General features: G+C 41.2%; 1 protein-coding gene across 2 annotated transcripts in view; it reads left to right on the forward strand.

Annotated features, from left to right (window-relative positions):
• Nucleotides 1-18714, forward strand: part of naf1 (nuclear assembly factor 1 homolog (S. cerevisiae)) — a 195620-nt gene that overhangs the window by 30241 nt on the left and 146665 nt on the right. For both annotated transcript variants that reach the window (XM_080193425.1, XM_080193431.1), the window contains one exon: nt 3312-3450. In XM_080193425.1, coding sequence (XP_080049551.1) covers nt 3312-3450 — 139 coding nt within the window. The remainder of the gene's footprint in view (nt 1-3311; nt 3451-18714) is intronic.

Here is an 18714-nt window from a genome sequence, read left to right on the forward strand (position 1 = left end):
AACGTGCATCCCATGAATGAATAATAGGAACAAATCTGTTCAATTCAATTTTAGCCTATCCAGCATCTTGAATACTTTCTCTTTACTATGGATTTGGCAGTGTTCCGTTTTAAGATTGTGCCTTTTAATTTGTATTGCCTGTTTTTCACCTTCCAAAATGCATAACTTCAGAATTAGTATTAAATTGCTATTTGTTTTTACCAGTTTGCTTTATTTTCCTAAAATCCATTAATATCCTCTGTATAATTGTTTTATTTGTGAGCAATTGATAATTCGTACATGACTATGTTCATTTATATCAGCAACCCATTTTGGGTTTGTGTAGGTCGGAGTGCTATGGCATGCTTCCTTCCAGTCTAATGAAGAAATTTCCACCATGATCCCTGGCTTTGTTGAAATGGCCAGTCCTAGGTGTGGTTCCCCAAAAGCTGTTAATCTGGGCCAGATCCCTTGTTTTGTCACGGTCTGGCTGGGATACCTTCAAATTGCGCAACCCCAGTGAGGAGGGATGACTGGTTCTTCATTCAACCCGCCCTCTGTTAAAGACAAAGGTTAATTTAACAAAGTTCCCTTCCCCTTGCATAAGTTTTCCAATTGTTACAATAGTTGTGTTTAAAACAGAGCCTGTTTAACCAGGTTTTCTTGAGTTAAGTGAGAGTAAGTTTATTAACTACAAAAAAGTAAAGAAAAATGATCAAACGCATGTATATACATACAGATTAAAAAAAAGTTTGAAGTTTATTTAGCAGTGTCACAAATAGGCTTACATTAACATTGCAAAGAATTGAGTCCAATAGTAAGTAAATATAAATGAAAGGTTATACCCAACAGCCCTTGAGTTGCAAGAAATAGATGATGAGCGTTGTGGCCAGTGCAAGTTGATTCCAGTCGCTGACATTTATGGCAAATAGTTGATTCTTCAGGTCAGGTGTTCTGTAATTTGTAGAGAGATTTCAGTTCTTTTTCCAGCTCTGATTTTCTGCTGGTTGGTTGACTTCCGCAGTTAGCGTTTTTGATGTTCCTGCAAAAGCAGCACGGTTTCGTTAAGGGGAAGTCGTGTCTGACAAATTTATTGGAGTTCAATGAGGATGTGTCTAGGGCGGTGGATAGAGGAGAGCCGGTGGATGTGGTGTTTCTTGATTTTCAGAAGGCGTTTGACAAGGTACCTCACAAGAGGTTATTGCAGAAGGTAAGGGGGCATGGAGTTAGGGGTAGGGTGTTAGCGTGGATAGAGGATTGGTTGTCAAATAGGAGGCAGAGAGTGGGGGTCAATGGGTGCTATTCGGATTGGCGGTTGGTGACTAGTGGAGTGCCTCAGGGGTCGGTGCTGGGGCCTCAGCTATTTACCATTTATATAGATGATCTGGAGGAGGGAACCGAGTGTATGGTGTCGAAATTTGCTGATGACACCAAGATTGGTGGAACGGCAAATCGCGCGGAGGGTGTGGAGAGTCTGCAGAAGGATCTAGATAGGCTGGGCGAATGGGCCAGGAAATGGCAAATGGAATTTAATGTTGGCAAGTACGAGGTGGTCCACTTTGGCAGGAATAATGGTAGGAAGGACTATTACTTACGGGGTGAAAAACTGCAGCAGGCGACGGTGCAGAGGGACCTCGGGGTCCTTGTGCATGAGTCGCAAAAGCCCAGCCTGCAGATGCAGCAGGTGGTCAGAAAGGCGAATGGGATGCTGGCCTTCATAGCGAGGGGGATTGAATATAAAAGTAGGGAGGTCTTGCTGCAGCTGTATAGGGCACTGGTGAGGCCGCAGCTGGAGTACAGTGCGCAGTTTTGGTCGCCGTACTTACGCAAGGATATTTTGGCCTTGGAGGGAGTGCAGAGGAGGTTTACTAGGCTGATGCCGGAGTTGAGGGGGTTGAGCTATGAGGAGAGGCTGAATAAACTAGGCTTGTACTCGTTAGAGTTTAGAAGAATGAGGGGAGATCTCATTGAGACATATAAGATGATAAATGGGATGGATAGGATAGAGGTGGAGAGGCTCTTCCCTCTCAGAAAGGACAGTAGGACTAGGGGGCACAGCCTCAAGATAAAGGGGGGGCGGTTTAGAACGGAGTTGAGGAGGAACTTCTTCACTCAAAGGGTGGTGAATCTCTGGAATTCTCTGCCCGTTGAGGTGGTGGAGGCTGCCTCGCTAAATATTTTTAAGACGTGGGTTGATGGGTTTTTGATAAGAGAGGGGATTAAGGGTTATGGGGAGAGGGCGGGAATGTGGAACTGAGACACGACAGATCAGCCATGATCTTATTGAATGGCGGGGCAGACTTGAAGGGCTGGATGGCCTACTCCTGCTCCTATTTCTTATGTTCTTAGCAAGGGCCCTGCTTTGGCCATGGTATCACCTTCAGTATGCCAACTTCCAGCTGCTTTTTTGAGCAGCATTTGTTTCCAGTCCTCTAGTACCGATCCCATTTCCATGGAAGATTGAAAGATTGTGCTCAGAACCTCTGCTGCTCCAATTCTGTAAATAGCCCCCTTGACTCTTTCAGACACATGCACCAAACACGCAGATGCATGTGCACATGCAAAAACATGTTTTGACATAGTTTAATATGCTAAATTGTTAAACCTGTTGCATCGTGCTCAATATTATTGTAATATATTTGATTTTCTTTCAGGGTTATGCACAAGTGTTGTGCTTTAAAATGAAAAGAAATTGCATTGGTTTGTAATTAACTGTATATAGCCCTGAAATTATATCTTTTGGCTTGTTTGCGGATTATCACACTGATGCAGTGAGGGTCAATTTCTCTCTAAGCTTTTTCAAAAGCCTCCAGCTCAAGAGGGGTGAAGTTGCTGTTTTATATTGAAAGGCTTACTGCCCAAGTGGCTAGCATTCCTGTGCCTGAGAAATCTAACTTGTCACACTGTTTTTGACTTCAGGAAGCACTGCAAGTATATACATTGACGTTTTGAACTGTACAGTTTTCAGTTCTTTTTGACAGAAGCATCATGAGGATAGACTGCTTGTTCAGTAATGTAGTTTTTTTTGTGGTAGGAAACCCAACTTTATATTTATTTAAATCCCCCCCCCGCCCCCCCCGAAACTGATGTTCTTCCTTATAGTGCCAGATTACAGCCAAGTTTGATTCTTTTCAATGACTTGCATTATGTTTACCCCTAAACACAGAACAATGCACTACGTCAACTGATTGCTATATTAATTATGCTAGTTCAATTTTATTGTATTTTATAACAAAACCAAATAGAATAGAAAAACTTTGGTACTTGCTTTGTGTTAGATGTGTATTTTTAAAATAATTTTTAATCTGATTAACGTACGTTTTGATCCACAGTGATTCAGATTCCACATCATCTTCATCTTCTGCAGTATCAGTGGTTGTAATGTCAGATGGGGATGATGATGATGACCAGGAATCAGGAGATAAGAGAAAACCCCAACCATTGAAAACGGCAGATGAACTCTTGTTGGCGGTAAGTACAGGTTTCATTGATTTTTCAGAATTAGTGGTGATCTGGAAAAAAAGTTATTTTGAAATTGCTCATTAATATTTTGTTGCCTGAGATTCTAAAGGATTACAACAATGGGAGTTGGGAGTCTCTGAATAGTTGATTTGAGTTTTTACTTTTGTACATGGTGAATGATCTTGGCCTGTGTTCTTGACTAACAGTCAGTGTCTGATTAAGTCAAACTTGTTTTTCTGCTGATATGAGTATCACAGTAATGCTCCATACTAGAGGTGCAAATTGTTTGTCACATATGTTCTCACTGTTGCTTGTTTAGGAAGGCAGGCTGTAACAAATGTCAATGTACAAAATAACCCTGTGTTGACAAATGTATTCACGTTTTCGTTTGCAGAAGAAGCTTATCTTCTACGAGTACCCAGACTGAGATTGTGGGGTAACTAGGTTTTACTTGTGCAATCCCAATACTTCTGAACAAATCTGTGTAAATTAAGGTGTTTTAGGTAAAATAATACCTCAGACTGTTAGTGAGTCAAAAAAAAGTGGATTTTATTTCAAAACTGAGGTTTATTCCAGAACCTTGGGAGAAGTAGGATTACAGACTTCTCATAGAACACAAACACAAGTGGGCATTTATACATTGAGCTCCAGCAGGAATCAGGATTCAAAGTTCCAATTCCTGCCAGACCTCCAGTTCTCCCTTCCTGGGTCGTGATGCAGCCCCAGAGTTAATCGGGAATTACAGTCCTGCAGTCAGGACACAGGAACCCTTCTGCCTCAGTACTGGTATCCCTGTCTTTGAAACTACTTGTGTGATCATGGCTGTCGCAGCAGGACTCTTCCTGTTAAAAGCCGGTATCCTGATCTGCCATCAGCAGCTGTCAAAAGCCGGTATCGTAAACTACCATTTGTGTAACGATGTCCAACTAAGACAAATAGGTAAGATTTGCAAAGTCTACAAAATAACAGCCACATTAAACCATCTGTCTTTATAAAAATGAGTGTTAAAGCATGTAACACATGAACAAATAACTTATGCCAGGAGCAGTATAAGCTAAAGGAGATCAGTCATGATGAAAGGTTGTTTGTGACATGTTCTAGGTACAAAATGCGTTAACCCTTTCCTTTCAGGTACAAAATGCATTCACCTTTTTCCCCACTTCAAAGGCATTAAGTTATTGCACGCGCTTCACATGCTTTTAGTTCACTTTCATTATTTGTGATCACTGCGGCTGATCTGAGATTTGAAATGAAGTTATCCTTCCATTACCAAGTAGTAATTTATCAGGTTGCAAAATATGATGAGAGGTGGTATCGAGCAAACAAAACTGAGTGGCAATTGTACTTTCACTTGATGTGTTTGAACGTCATTTAGAAATGTTCCAGTAAATGAAATGATGCAGTATCAATAGTGCACCAGGCAATTGTTTTTCAATGCAAAACTAGCCTTTTTGAATATCTATGATTCTTCTTTGATCTGATTAGAAATTATCCATTCATTGAAAATTTTAACTTGTAGGATGACATGGCATCACTGAGCATTTCAACCAAATTTATAAAGGACCACCAAGTAAGGAGGTATGGGATAGAAGCAAATTTGGCCAATTGGATAAGTAACTGGCTGTCTCATAGAAGACAGAGGGTGGTGGTGGTGGAGGGAAAATTTTCTGGAGGCCAGTTACTAGTGGTGTACCATAGGGATCAGTGCTGGGTCCTCTGCTATTTGTGATTTTTATCAATGACTTGGAAGAGGGGGCTGAAGGGTGGGTTAGTAAATTTGCTGATGATGCCAGGATTGGTGGAGTCGTGGATGAGGTGGAGAGCTCTTGCAGGCTGCAAAGAGACATTGATAGAATGCAGAAAAGTGGCACATAAGTGCGAGGTGATTCATTTTGGTAGGACAAACTTGAATGCGGATTACAGGGTCAACGGCAGGGTTCTGAGGAATGTGCAGGAACAGAGATCTTGGGGTTCATATCCACAGATCTCTGAATGTTGCCACTCAAGTGGATAGAGCCATGAAGAAGGCTTAGTGTGTTAGCATTTATTAACAGGAGGTTTGAGTTTGAGAGCTGGGGGGTTATGCTGCAACTATGCCAGACCTTGGTGAGACCATATTTGGAATATGGTGTTCAGTTCTGGTCATCTCACTGTAAGAAGGATGTGGAAGCATTGGAGAGAGTGTAGGGGAGACTTACCAGCTGCCTGGTTTGGAGGGTAGGACTAATGAGGAAAGGTTGAGGGAGCTGGGACATTTCTGTTTGGAGCGGGCGAGGATGAGAGGCAACTTAATAGAAGTTTATAAGGTGATGAGAGGGATAAATAGAGTGGACGTGCAGAGACTATTTCCTTGGGTGGATGTCAGTGTTACTAGGGGGCATAACTATAAGGTTCATGGTGGAAGATATAGGAGGGATGTTTGAGGTAGATTCTTTACTCAGTGGTTGGGGTGTGAAATATACTGCCTGCTGTGATAGTGGAGTCGGACACTTTTTAGGAACTTTCACGCTGTTATTGGATAGGCACACAGAGCACACCAGAATGACAGGGAGTGGGATAGCTTGATCTTGGGTTTGGACATAGCTCGGCACAACATTGAAGGCTGAAGGGCCTGTACTGTGCTGTACTGTTCTATGTTTCTAAACAAATGGGGCTAAAAACAGAAGTCCTCTGACACTGATGGCTTGCATCTGAGGAGCCTAAAAGAAGTAGCTACAGTGATAATGGATGCATTGGTTGTAATTTTTGTTGCCACAGAGAGATGTTGAGGTAGAGTTCTCATGTGTTTTTAAGACAGATTTTTGATCAGTAAGGGACTTGAGGGTTATGGAGAGAAGGCAAGAAAGTGGAAGTGAGGAATTGACTGTGATTTTATTGAATGGTAGAGCAGGCTTGAGGGGCTGAATGGTCTATTCCTGTTCCTATTTCTTATGGCCTTATTACCACAATAGATATTTTACTCATTTCTCTCTTACTGACCTTTCTTTAAATATTTTTGTCTTTTTTATAAAGCATTTTTAAAGAGGTGTTTGACTTTGTTGTGTGTTGAGATGCTCAGTCAAATTGTTACATCTGCATTGGCAGATACATGTTTGCATCTCATTTCCATGCAGTAACAAAACATGAGGAAACATTGAATAGATTTTATGAAAACAAATTAATATTTTACAAGCCTTAATTATGATTAATAAATATACTTTTTTACTTTAGATTTAGAACACAAGTACAGCAATTGTAATTGTTTATAAACCTAATTTCATCGAGGTTTTTCTATTTGCGATAACTTCATTATTTTTGTAATAAAGAAATAACTTGTTGATTTTATTGGTTGTGATTACATGTGAGGCTAGCTTCACTCATGTCTGGCACGTGAGTCAAACCTAGTTTGGCTGTAAATTTTGGAATTTTTGAAGATTTTGGATAGCAACTTGATCAGCTACACATTTTGAGCATGTATCAGGCCTGGAGACCAACATTGAAAGGCTCAAGGACCTAACCTCTTCCAAGTTTGGGAATGAGGATAGTAAGGATTTTTTAAAAAAACTCGTCCTTTGTGATTGAGGCAAAATATGTGATCGTGGCCATGAATTGTCATCTGGCTGGTCACTGTTCTGCAGCTGTCTTGACTTTACAAAGAAAAACTTTGATGCACTCCGACGTAGGCAGTGTTTGAGGCTTGAGCCTTGGCAAGCATGTGCAATTGAATTATTGCAACCATGAGACAAAACAAATTAGTGCAAGGCTTTGTGATTTATTACAATACTCAATTTTGTTTTAGAAATTCCATTTGATGAGGGAAGATGCAGGCAAAACTTTTAAACTTGCTTTAAAAAAAAATTTTAGGCTGTGCAGAAAAATGCCTTGTGTTGTATTTTGGAAAGGGAAAATGCAAGTTTTTGAGCCTGGGTCACCTTGATGTCTGGTGTAACTTGTGGCAGTGTGAAGCTTCAGATCACAGCTGCATCTTAAACCAAGGCTGGTGGGTTGTGAGGAAATAATCTAGACCAGTATAGCCATTTTAGTTTTGGCAGGAGAGTGCTTATGTCCTTATGGTGCTGTTGTCTCCCTGTTGTGTAATTGTTTCTGTGAAATGCAAGAAGTATTAACATGGCACGTGATATTGGAGTGATGTAAATAGTACTGTATGTAAAATTTTGTGAGCATATGTTGAAATACAGATACTCCATTTATTGACTTCATTTGCCAACTATAAAAGTTTAGATTCTTTCTTGACACAAAGGGAAGAAGAATTTGATATATTGTCAATACATCTGTTTGATTACAGTGTAAACATCAAACTTGGCATTGTTATGAATATTTATTTTCAACATCAAATGTTTTATTTTAATCATTTATTACATGATCATGCAAGGTGTTTGCTGTATGATGTCACATGTATACGTAGCTCTTTTATCACTTATCTTAAATCCATGCACTTTGGTTGCTAATGCTTGTAACGCTGGAAACCGTTTTTCTTGTTACTGTTTCCAAACCATCTATGCCATTTTGAGAGCTCCGATGCTGTATGGAGAATGACCCCAATTTCAGTAGTTTTATACTGCACCCTCTCAAAAGCTTTCCAAAGCCTGGTGTCGAAAACTGGCCACAATACTGCAGCTGGGACTTAACCATTTGTTTTATAACTTGCTTGCCATTACACTGTGGATCCCATATGCTTTTTTTTTAACTGCCTGCTCAAATTGAGCTAATATGTGCTGTACTGTTCTATGCTCTATGAAAGAGTTGAAAAAAAACTTTGAAAAGCTTGTGTATATGCACATTTTCTGATCTCTACTGTTCTTGCACCCATTATAAAGCTGTACTATTTACCTGACAGTGCCTCTACTCCTAATTTTCATCTGCTATTTCACCAAGTTTGTTTATATTCTCTTGAAATCTGTTACTGTCCTCGTCACTCTTTACATTTTGGAAGATTGTCATCTGCAGCTTTGAAATTTTGCCAAAGGCCAGGTTATTAATCAATATCAAAAAGGGCAGTGGTCCTAATACTGATCCCTGTGTGATACTGCTGTATATTTCCCTCCAGTTTGAAAAAACTACCAGTCCTCGCACCGCTTTGCTTCCTGTTCCTCAGCCGATTATCAGCTGTTATCTTTAACCTTTTGGTTCCGATTTGCTAGCTAGTCCATTTATGTACCATTTCAACTGGGCATATTTTGTCAATGCATATACACAACGTCAATCAAATATCATTTGCCTTGAACAATTTAATGCCTAATTTTGAAAGTACCAATTGATTATTTTTTGTCCTGGATTATTGTTACTAAAATTTTCACCACTACTGACTTTTCACTTCCCCAACCCTCTGGAATTGCTCCCATTTTCACAGAAGATTGCGAGTTTGTGGCCAAATATAATTTTCACTTTCTTTCCTCTAACCTAGAATCTATTCCATCTGGACTCCCTGATTTTCAACATTGAGAACTGTCACCTGTTTATTTCTATCCTTTCCAACTTTTCTATTCCATCCTCATGTTTAATGTGACATTGGCAGAACTTTTTTATTTGTTTGTTGAAGACAGCTGCAAAGTATGGGCAGTCCTTGGACTTGCGACACAGTTAGTTCCTGAAAAACATGTTGTAAACAGAAACGTCGCAAATCTGAATCGATCTTCCTCTAGGAACAATGGAATAACTGGGCTATTTTTCCAGAACCAAGGCTAAAAATCACTCATGGGGTGTCTGGTGGTGTTAAATGCTCTCAGCCTCTTGCCCTGTCGAACTGCTGAGGTGGCTGTTGATGCACGTTTTCCTGGGTGAGTGCAGGGATTATAATTAAATGATCACTCACTGTTGGTTGCCTATTTAATCTTGAATTTCTGCGAGTATGAGTGCAGTAAATATGACGTGAATAAATGTATGAAAATTGTGAAGGTTGTGTCAAAAAAAATGAAATGCTCCTCTCCAACCTAATGAAAACAGGTCAACCGGCCCAGTCATACAGATGGATGCAGCAGAACTTCAGTGCACGTGTATGTGAATGGCATGGCATCGTAAAGTTGAGAATGAGGTTGTAAAATTGAAATGGGGTGTCAATTTGTCGACATTGTAAGTGCACTATATCCTAATTCGAATATTGTGAAGTTGAAGACTGGATATACTCAGTACTGACGGTAACCATGATGTGGAGATGCCAGCATTGGACCAAGTTAAAGTCCAACAAGTTTATTTGGCAGCAGTAGCTTTCGGAGTCTCAAGCTCCTTCATCAGTTTAGGATAAAAATGGAAAGGGATGAGTGCCGTCCGAAGGGGATGGTGCTGAACTGGGGGAAGGCGAGCTATAGCTGAATTAGGAAGGAGCTGAATGATACTGATTGGGAGGGGTTGTTAGCAGGCAAGTCCATGGTTGGCAAGTGGGAGGCTCTCAAGGGTAAACTGATAATGTTGCAAGAAAGGCATGTGCCGGTAAAGAGGAAGGATGGGAAAGGCAGGATTAGAGAGCCATGGATCACAGGGGATATTGAGGACTTGGTCAGGAAGAAGAGGGTGGCGTATGTTAGGTCTAAACAACTGGGAACGGAGAGTGCGCTGGAGGAATATAGAGAGTAGGAGGGAGCTTAAAAGGGGAGTTAGAAGGGCAAAAAGGGGGCATGAAATGGCTTTGGCTGATAGGATTAAGGATAATCCAAAGGCATTTTACTCTTATATTAGGAACAAGAGAGTGGTTAGAGGGAAAATTGGTCCTCTTAGGGACAATGGAGGGGAGCTATGCATCGAGTCTGAGGGAATGGGGGAGATCCTGAATGAATACTTTGCGTCGGTATTCACGAAGGAGAGGGGTTTGGTGTCTTGTAATGTCTTGGAGGGAGCTGTAGTTCAGGGTAGGTCTTGCCTTACGAATCTGGTAGAATTTTTTGAGGTGGTGACAAAAACGGTTGACGATGGGCGAGCCATTGATGTCATCTATATGGATTTCAGTAAGGCGTTTGACAAAGTCCCTCATGGTTGGCTGGTAGAAAAAGTTAAGGCACATGGGATACAAGGACAGGTAGCTAGATGGATTGAAAACTGGCTAGGCAATAGGAGGCAGAGAGTAGTAGTGGAAGGGTCCTTTTCCAGCTGGAGGTCTGTCACCAGTGGTGTGCCGCAGGGCTCAGTACTGGGGCCTCTTCTTTTTGTAATATATATAAACGACTTGGAAGAGGGTGTGCGTGGTGTGATCAGGAAGTTTGCGGATGACACCAAGACGGCAGGATTGGCGGATGCTGAGGAAGATTGTCAAGTGACACAGCAGGGTATAGATAGGTTGGTATACTGGGCAGATAGATGGCAGATGGAATTTAATCCTGACAAATGCGAGGTGATGCATTTTGGAAGGAATAATGCAGGGAGGAGTTGCATGATAAAAGGTAGACCAATTAAGAGTATAGAAATGCAGAGGGACCTGGGAGTGCAAGTGCACAAGTCTCTGAAGGTGCCAACGCAGGTGGAGAAGGTTGCAAAGAAAGCTTATGGAATGCTAGCCTTTAGGAAGAGGTATAGAGTATAAGAGCTGTCGTCTAATGCTTCAGTTGTACAGAACGTTGGTTAGACTGCATTTGGAGTAGTGTCCAGTTCTGGTCACCTTACTACTGGAAGGACGTGGAGACCCTGGAGAGAGTGCAAAGGAGGTTTACCAGAATGCTGCCTGGTATGGAAGGACTGGGCTACAAGGAAAGATTGGGAAAACTGGGGCTCTTTTCCTTAGAAAGACGGAGGTTAAGGGGGGATCTGATAGAGGTGTATAAAATAATGAAGGATATAGATAGAGTCAACAGTGGCAGGCTTGTCCCGAGATTGGGGACAACTATCATGACAGGTCACGATCTAAGGGTGAGGGGGGAGAAGTATAATTTCGATACTAGAGGAAGGTTTTTCACGCAGAGGGTCGTGGGGGTATGGAATGCGCTACCAAGTAAGGTGGTGGAGGCAGGCACTCTGGACTTGTTTAAGGTTTACTTAGATAGGCACGTGAGTGAAACAGGGATGGAGGGTTATATAAGACGGTTTTAAAAAGGGACAGAGCCTCAGGTCAATACTGGAAATGTAATAGTATATGTTAATGTTTTGTCTCTTTAATCCACTGGTGTCGGTCCACCTTGTTGTCAAACGAGGGGCATACACACGGTGGGTCATGTGTGGGCTGCTCTTGGATGTTTCGAGAGTAGCCTAGTACTTCGTGTCGATGTGTGTGCTTAAATCTGGACCAGCAGACGGGCACCACAACAGCTCAGTGACTATCACTGTTAGCTGTGCAGATACGTGGATTTGGGCCAGTGTCTGTGGGAGTTTGCGCATTCTCCCTGTGGTTGCGTGGGTTTCTTCCGGGTGCTCCAGTTTCCTCGCACACCCCAAAGATGTGCTCTTAGACTGATTGGTGTACCAAATTGACCCTACACTATTCTCCCCTGAATCTGGCTACAGTAGGGGTACCATTCGCATACACAAGGGGCAAGGTAGGTGTAGGAAAATGCTTTAAAGTGGTGGCGTGGGCTCGTTGGGCCGAAGGACCTGTTTCCCATGCCGGGTTGTTCTTTGTTCTTCGGTTGAATGGGGACTTGTGTTCACAGACGTGGCATAGAAAGACACCAACTCAATTTACAAGATAATGGTTGGAATGCGAGTCTTTACAGGTAATCAAGTCTTAAAGGTACAGACAATGTGAATGGAGAGAGGGTTAAGCACAGGTTGAGGAGATGTGTATCGTCTCCAGCGAGATTTTGCAAGCCCAGGCAAGTCGTGGAGGTTGCAGATAGTGTGACATGAACCCAAGATCCTGGATGAAGCCGTCGTCGTGTGTGGAACTTGGTTATCTGTTTAGACTCAGTGATGCTGCATTGTTATGTGTAGTGGAGGCTGCCTTGGAGAACGCTCCTCCGAAGTTCAGAGGCTGAATACCTGTGACTGCTGAAGTGTTCCCTGACTGGAAGAGAACACACCTGCCTGGTGATTGTTGAGCAGTGTTCGTTCATTTGTTAGTCCATTCATTGTGGAGTGTTCCCTTCCAATCGGAACACTTCAGCAGTGTTCTGTGTGCAAAGCACAGGGCCCTATTTGTGAATATATGTGGTATAAGTGAGCCACACTGCGAACCTGATGGATTATCTTAAACTAGCTTTCAGTGCAATTTTTAGCTCTGTCTGGATTGTTTACCAGATGTTGTCCAACCACAGGACCACATCTAATGTTGGACTGTGCTTTAAGTTTTGTAAGCTTTGGCTAGTTAGTTACAGTATTTTGCCTGTTGTGAACAAAGAACCTTACTGTTTGGTCCGATCTGCTAATCTTTGGGATGTGCAGTCGGTATATTTGACACCGCAGTGGCGCTTAAATTGGTATATTGCATCGGCTATTTGCGAGATATACAAACATGCTTGTGTTGGAGAACGAGTGCAAGATGAAAAGCTTAAATAGCATGTTTCTTTCAGTAATACGCAATGAAAATAAGAGGGAAATCTCACCATTGATTGGAGTCGTGCCTAGCATTAAAGAAGCTGCTTACAGTTGATGTTGCCAATCATAGCTACAGGCCTGGATGAGTAAAATTCCAGTATCATCTACAAAGAACAAAAACAGCCCGGGAGACAGGCCCTTCGGCCCAGCGAGCCCGTGCCGCCATTTTAACATAACGAGTCCTCCCTCCACCCATGACCCTTATCTATGCTTATGGCATTCCACATTGAGGGAAAACTAATTTAGGGACAATTTATTACCTCCAATCAGCCTAATATCACATCTTTGGGGTGTGGGAGGAAACCGGAGCACCCGGAGAAAACCCATGCAAGCACGGGGAGAATGTGCAAACTCCCACAGACACTGGCCCAAATCCATGTGTCTGCACAGCAAACAGTGATAGTCACTGAGCTGTCGTGTTGCCCAGCACCTGGTCCCGTTTAAGCGCACCCTAATGACATGAAGTACTGGGCTATTCTCGAACATCCAAGAGCAGCCCTTGTACGACCCATCGCGTGTATGCCCCTCGTTGGACAACAAGGCGGACCGACTTAAAACCTGTGAATTTAAAAGAAAAACATTAGTATCATTCCACATCCTTATACATTACCAGGGACGTCCCAAGGCTACTGAACCTTATTTAAAACAATCTCCTATATCCCTCCATCTCCAACCCACTCGTGCCTGTCTAAGTAACTCTTAAACAACAATCTAAGACAAAGCAACTGGCTTGATTGGCAAACGTCCATGGCAGAAATATTCTATTCTGCCACAATTGGCACACAGCACAAGTATCAACAAGATGCACTACAGCAACTCACTAATGCACCTTTTGACACCACCTTTTGAAGATTTTCCACCTAAAGGGACAAGGGCAACAGAATCATAAGACTGCAGATGGGGGTTTCCCTCCAATTTGCACACCTTCCTGATTTGGAACTGTATTGCCTTTCCTTCACTATTGCTAGGGCAAAATCTTGGAACTCTAACAGCACTTTGAACAACAAAGAAATTTGTGAAACTATGGTTTAACTTAAACGTGGAGCCTGCAATGTCAATTCTTGGATAGCTACACTTTGTACTCTTAAGCTGATTTTTTTTTTTATACCCTAGTTATGACTGTAACACTATATTCTGTACCCTCTCCTTTCTTTCTCCCCTATGTATGTTTTGTCTGTATGGCATGCAGGAAACAGTGCTTTTCACTGTATCTCGATATGTGACAATAAATGCTAGTAGTATCACCTGGATCATTTGAAATTTGCGAGATCTATCACCACTCAGAGTAGCCGGCATCATAAAGATTTTGCTTGGAATATTGTCAAACTGGTGCAAATAAAATCTAGTGATTTGAGACCGCTATTTTGTGGCAGAAGGTAACATAGCGGAAGCCATTCGAAAAATTGTTTTTCTAGATTTGTTGTGAACTGTCATTATTTTATGGATGGTTGAGGGAAAAAAATAAATCAACAGTGCAGTTCTTTTATCTGAAGCCTGATATTTTTCTTGTAATAGATTTTTGATGTTTTGTGTTCATTTTAGAAGTAAAATTCTGAGAGCTAACTTTTGTGATTTGTCTGGGGGACCATTGAGCTCTATGTAATGTTCACGAAGGATCACACAAGATGTATGATGTTCATATTGCAACACCTACACACGGCCCTCAGGAATGCATGCTTGCCATCATCTGATCCTTACCTTTATTAGTGATATTGGTTTTGCCAACTAATTATTTTGTTACCGATGCTAATTTGTACAGTTAATTTCCCCAGTGGACATCAGTGGCATTTAACACTCAACCCTCTTCTATAAATAACTTGCAAGATCTTGCACTGATGAGAAAAAAGATGGAATAGAAGCAGGAGTCGGCCATTTGGCCTTTGAGCCTGCTCAGTCATTCAGTATAATCTTGACTGATTCTGTATCTCATTGGATTGAAGGAAGGGACCAATGTTTTCAAGTTTACCTAAGATTTGGAGAGGGCGAATAGTGCATGTTTCCAGTGGTGATTGAATTGCATAAACTCATGGTCATCATATTTAAGTTTATTTATTTGTGTCACAAGCAGCCTTACATTAACACTGCAATGACGTTATTGTGAAAATCCTCTAGTCGCCACATCCCGGCGCCTGTTCACGTACTGAAGGAATTTAGCATGGCTAGTGCACCTAACCATGTCTTTTAGACTGTGGGAGGAAACCAGAGCATCTGCAGAAAACCCACACAGACATAGGGAGAATGTGCAGACTCTGCACAGATTGGTTTAGAGGATTTAAAAAAAAGCGGCATGGACAATTTGGGCTGAAGGGCCTGTTTCCATGCTGTAAGCCCCTGTGACTCTATAGTAGTGACCAAGGCGGAAATCAAACCCAGATCCTTGGTGCTGTGAGACAACAGTGCTGATCACTTTGCCACTGTGCGAACAAAGTGCAACAGGAGTTTGTCACATGCAACCTCCTTGACACATAGAATGCTTTTCCAAATATATCTGTTGACATATAGATAGCAACATTAAAAGAGAATTGAACCAAAGTTTGAAATGTTGAATGTGAAAGGGCATTGAGAAAGGGGAGAGTAACAGCATGAGTTTGGATAGTTCTTGGTGTTCACAACAATAGGTATGATAGGCTGAATGGCCCCTTCTGGAGTTCAATCTCTGAATTAGAATGGTAGTTTCTACATTTGTTCCATGTAGTTTGATTCATTGCATGAGTTCTTTTAAATTTGCAATTCCCAGAAGTGGTTTTCTAAAGACAAATTACTTGCCTTATCAAATTATTTGCTGTAATTCTGAGGAAAATAGTTCTCGAATAATTGCAGGTGCTGAAGCCATATTTTCTTTTTACTAAAGTGGTTCATTTTTCTGTTTCAAACCATTCATTTAAGTTTCACCGTGGGCAATTTTTTTTTGAACAAATATCAATGTAACAGTGCTGTCCTTTAATAAGATATGAAACGTTCCATTGGCTAATTCTATATGTGGAAAAGCCCCTTTTTGGAATTAACTAACTGAGTACAACAAAATATTGATGCAGAAAATGTTCTGCTTGGGTGAGGCAGCATTTGGAGAGGGAAGCAGAGTTAACTTAATTGGCAACTGTTTTGTCAGATTGGAAATAAATTAGAGGTTGAACAGGTTATGAGTAAGTAAATAAGCAGGGAGAAAGGAGGGGAGGAAAGATCAACTTGGAAAGTTTTTGACATCAAGACAGTTACATTGAATTGATTTACTGTTACATGTATTGGGATACCGTGAAAAGTATTATTTCATGTGAGCTGTTACAGACAAGACATACTGTTCATAGATTACATTGGAGAGAAGGAAGGGATAGGCTGCAGAATATAGTGTCACAGTTCTTGATAAGATGAAAAGAAAGATTAGCTTCGTGTGTGATAGGACCATTCAAAAACATGATGACGGCAGGGAAGATGTTATTGAGTCGGTTAGTATGTGATCACAGACTTGCATATTTTTTTCCCCAACGGATGAAGTTGGAAAGAGCATGTTCGGGCTGCATGGAGTCCTTGATTTTACTGGGGCAGCGGCAAGTGTAGATGGAGCCAATGGGCAGGAGGCTGGTTTGCTTGATGGAGTGGGCTATGTTCACAAACCTTTTTGATTTCTTGAGTTTTGGTTAGAGCAGGAGCCATACCAAGCTGTGATGCTACCTGAAAGGATGCTTTCTATGGTGCATCTATAGAAATGGGTGAGAGTCTTGTAAACATGCCGAATTTCCTTAGCCTCTTAAGAAAATGGAGGCATTGATGGGTTTTCTTAACTGTAGTGTCAGCGTGGAAGGACTAGAACAGATCGGTGATCTGAACACTTTGAAACTTGAAGCTCTCGACCATCTCCTCTTCATCACCTTTTGATGTAGACGGGAGCGTGCCCTGCACTATGTTTCCTGAAGTCGATGACTATCTCATGCTCTCCCTTGCTGTTACTCTAGAGCCTTGGGATTATCGTTTTTTATGTTCCCTCCTCTGCTCTCACTCTCAATCCTGCCCTCACCCTTGCTGTTGCTCTCACTGTTACTGATCTGGGGAATCAGGCTGCTAGTTATTATATTCCCGCTTCTGCTGTTACTCATGCTGCTGTTTCTGCTTTCACTCCTGTGCCCTGTTGCCATCACTGGTGTGGAGCCTCAGCTCAGTACTCGTTATATCCCTGCCTCTCACAACAAATGTGATTCGTGGCATCAGCTTGCCAGCTGTTGAATTTAATGAATAATCTTTCATTTGCTTTTGTAAATATTGAGTCTTGTGCACTGACAGTGATCTGCTATTCATTGTCTTATCAGAGCCACCCAAAACATTTGATCCCTTAATAAGGTTTACTCTTTCATTATTTTTGTGTACTGGTTTTTGAAAGTTTTCTCAATTTACAATTAAGGAGGGATCTTGAAACAAGGAGTTGGTTAAGAAATATTTACCAACTGAAGTTTAAATTTAGCCCAATTTGTGTCCCTATCTTACAATTAAACTTTAAATACTATTGTAAATTACTGAATTAGTAGCAATTGTTATTAATTTGGATCAGTCACTTTTAATATTAAAGCACACGGATGATTAGGTAATGCAGTAAAAGAGATTGGCCATTCCACCTCAGTTATCAGTTAGATTAATAATTCTAAGGGCTTTATTTTTTATTAATTCCTGGGATACAAGTGTTGCTGGCAAGGTCACCATTTGTTGCCATCCCGAATACCCCCGAGAAGCTGATGATGAGTAAGTTTCTTTAAACCTTGCAGCCCATATTGTGTAAGTGCACCTACAGTGCTGTTTGGAAGCAACTGACAAAATTAGAGATGTTAAATTAAAGCCCTGTTCCAATAAAATGCAGGTTTAATGTACAGAGAATAGTGCTGACTAGCACTAATTTGATAACCTGTCAAGTTGCATTCTTGAATTGAAAATGTCATCATACCATAAATAGAGGAAGGGCTGTCAGATTGGAAATTAATTTGCATTGATGTGGTAGCCTTTAATTTCATGCAGTTTATGCTATACAGAACTTCAATGTAGGCACCATACTGCATTGGAAGAAAAATATCTTTTTTTTGCATAATATTTCCATAATGGGTACATTGATAAAGGAGTGTGTGATGTGCAGAAAGCACAACATTAATAGCATGTTTGCAACAGATGTTTTAGCGTTGGTGCTAGGGTGAACAAATAACGAATAGTTGAGAAAGACTGACCATGATATCCAATGCTCTTTGGTTCAGTGATGAAAAATGACATTTGTTGACAAAATAAGTGAAGTGAGCTGGAGAAATTTGGATAGGAATGTGAATCTTTGAGAGCTTAGTTCTCCCTGCCACTGTCTGCAGCCTTGGATTCAGATTTTGTAGACTGCCTATCTCATGATTAAATATGTTGTTTGTTGACAGACTACAGAGAAGATCCAATTCCTAACCACTGAACTGTATATTTAAAATATGTAGCTTAGTGGTCTTTAGGAAAGTGGAGCTCTCCAAATTGGAACTTTGGAGTGCTTGGAAGAGAGTGAGCAGATTGACCTGAATAATATCAGAGTTTAGCGGGTTTCTTATGGAGGCGTAACTTTCTCCCCCAATCACCTATCTTTTCAGCAGTACATGGATGAATGTATTGGTGCTATTTCTTGCTCTTGCTTTGCTTTGGAAAATTTTACCCATTTTGCTTCCAGTTTCTACCTTTCTTCAACACTTATCCTCTTCCTCGAATTCTGTCTCCGTCAGACAATCAATGAACATTCATTATGAACCTCTAACTCCCACAACCACCTTGACTACTCTTATTTTCTTACACCCTGTTTCCAGAAAGGACACCATTTTA

This window comes from Carcharhinus amblyrhynchos, chromosome 1 (assembly GCF_965287045.1).
Source record: "Carcharhinus amblyrhynchos chromosome 1, sCarAmb.v2.hapA, whole genome shotgun sequence".
In the NCBI taxonomy this organism is placed as follows: domain Eukaryota; kingdom Metazoa; phylum Chordata; class Chondrichthyes; order Carcharhiniformes; family Carcharhinidae; genus Carcharhinus; species Carcharhinus amblyrhynchos.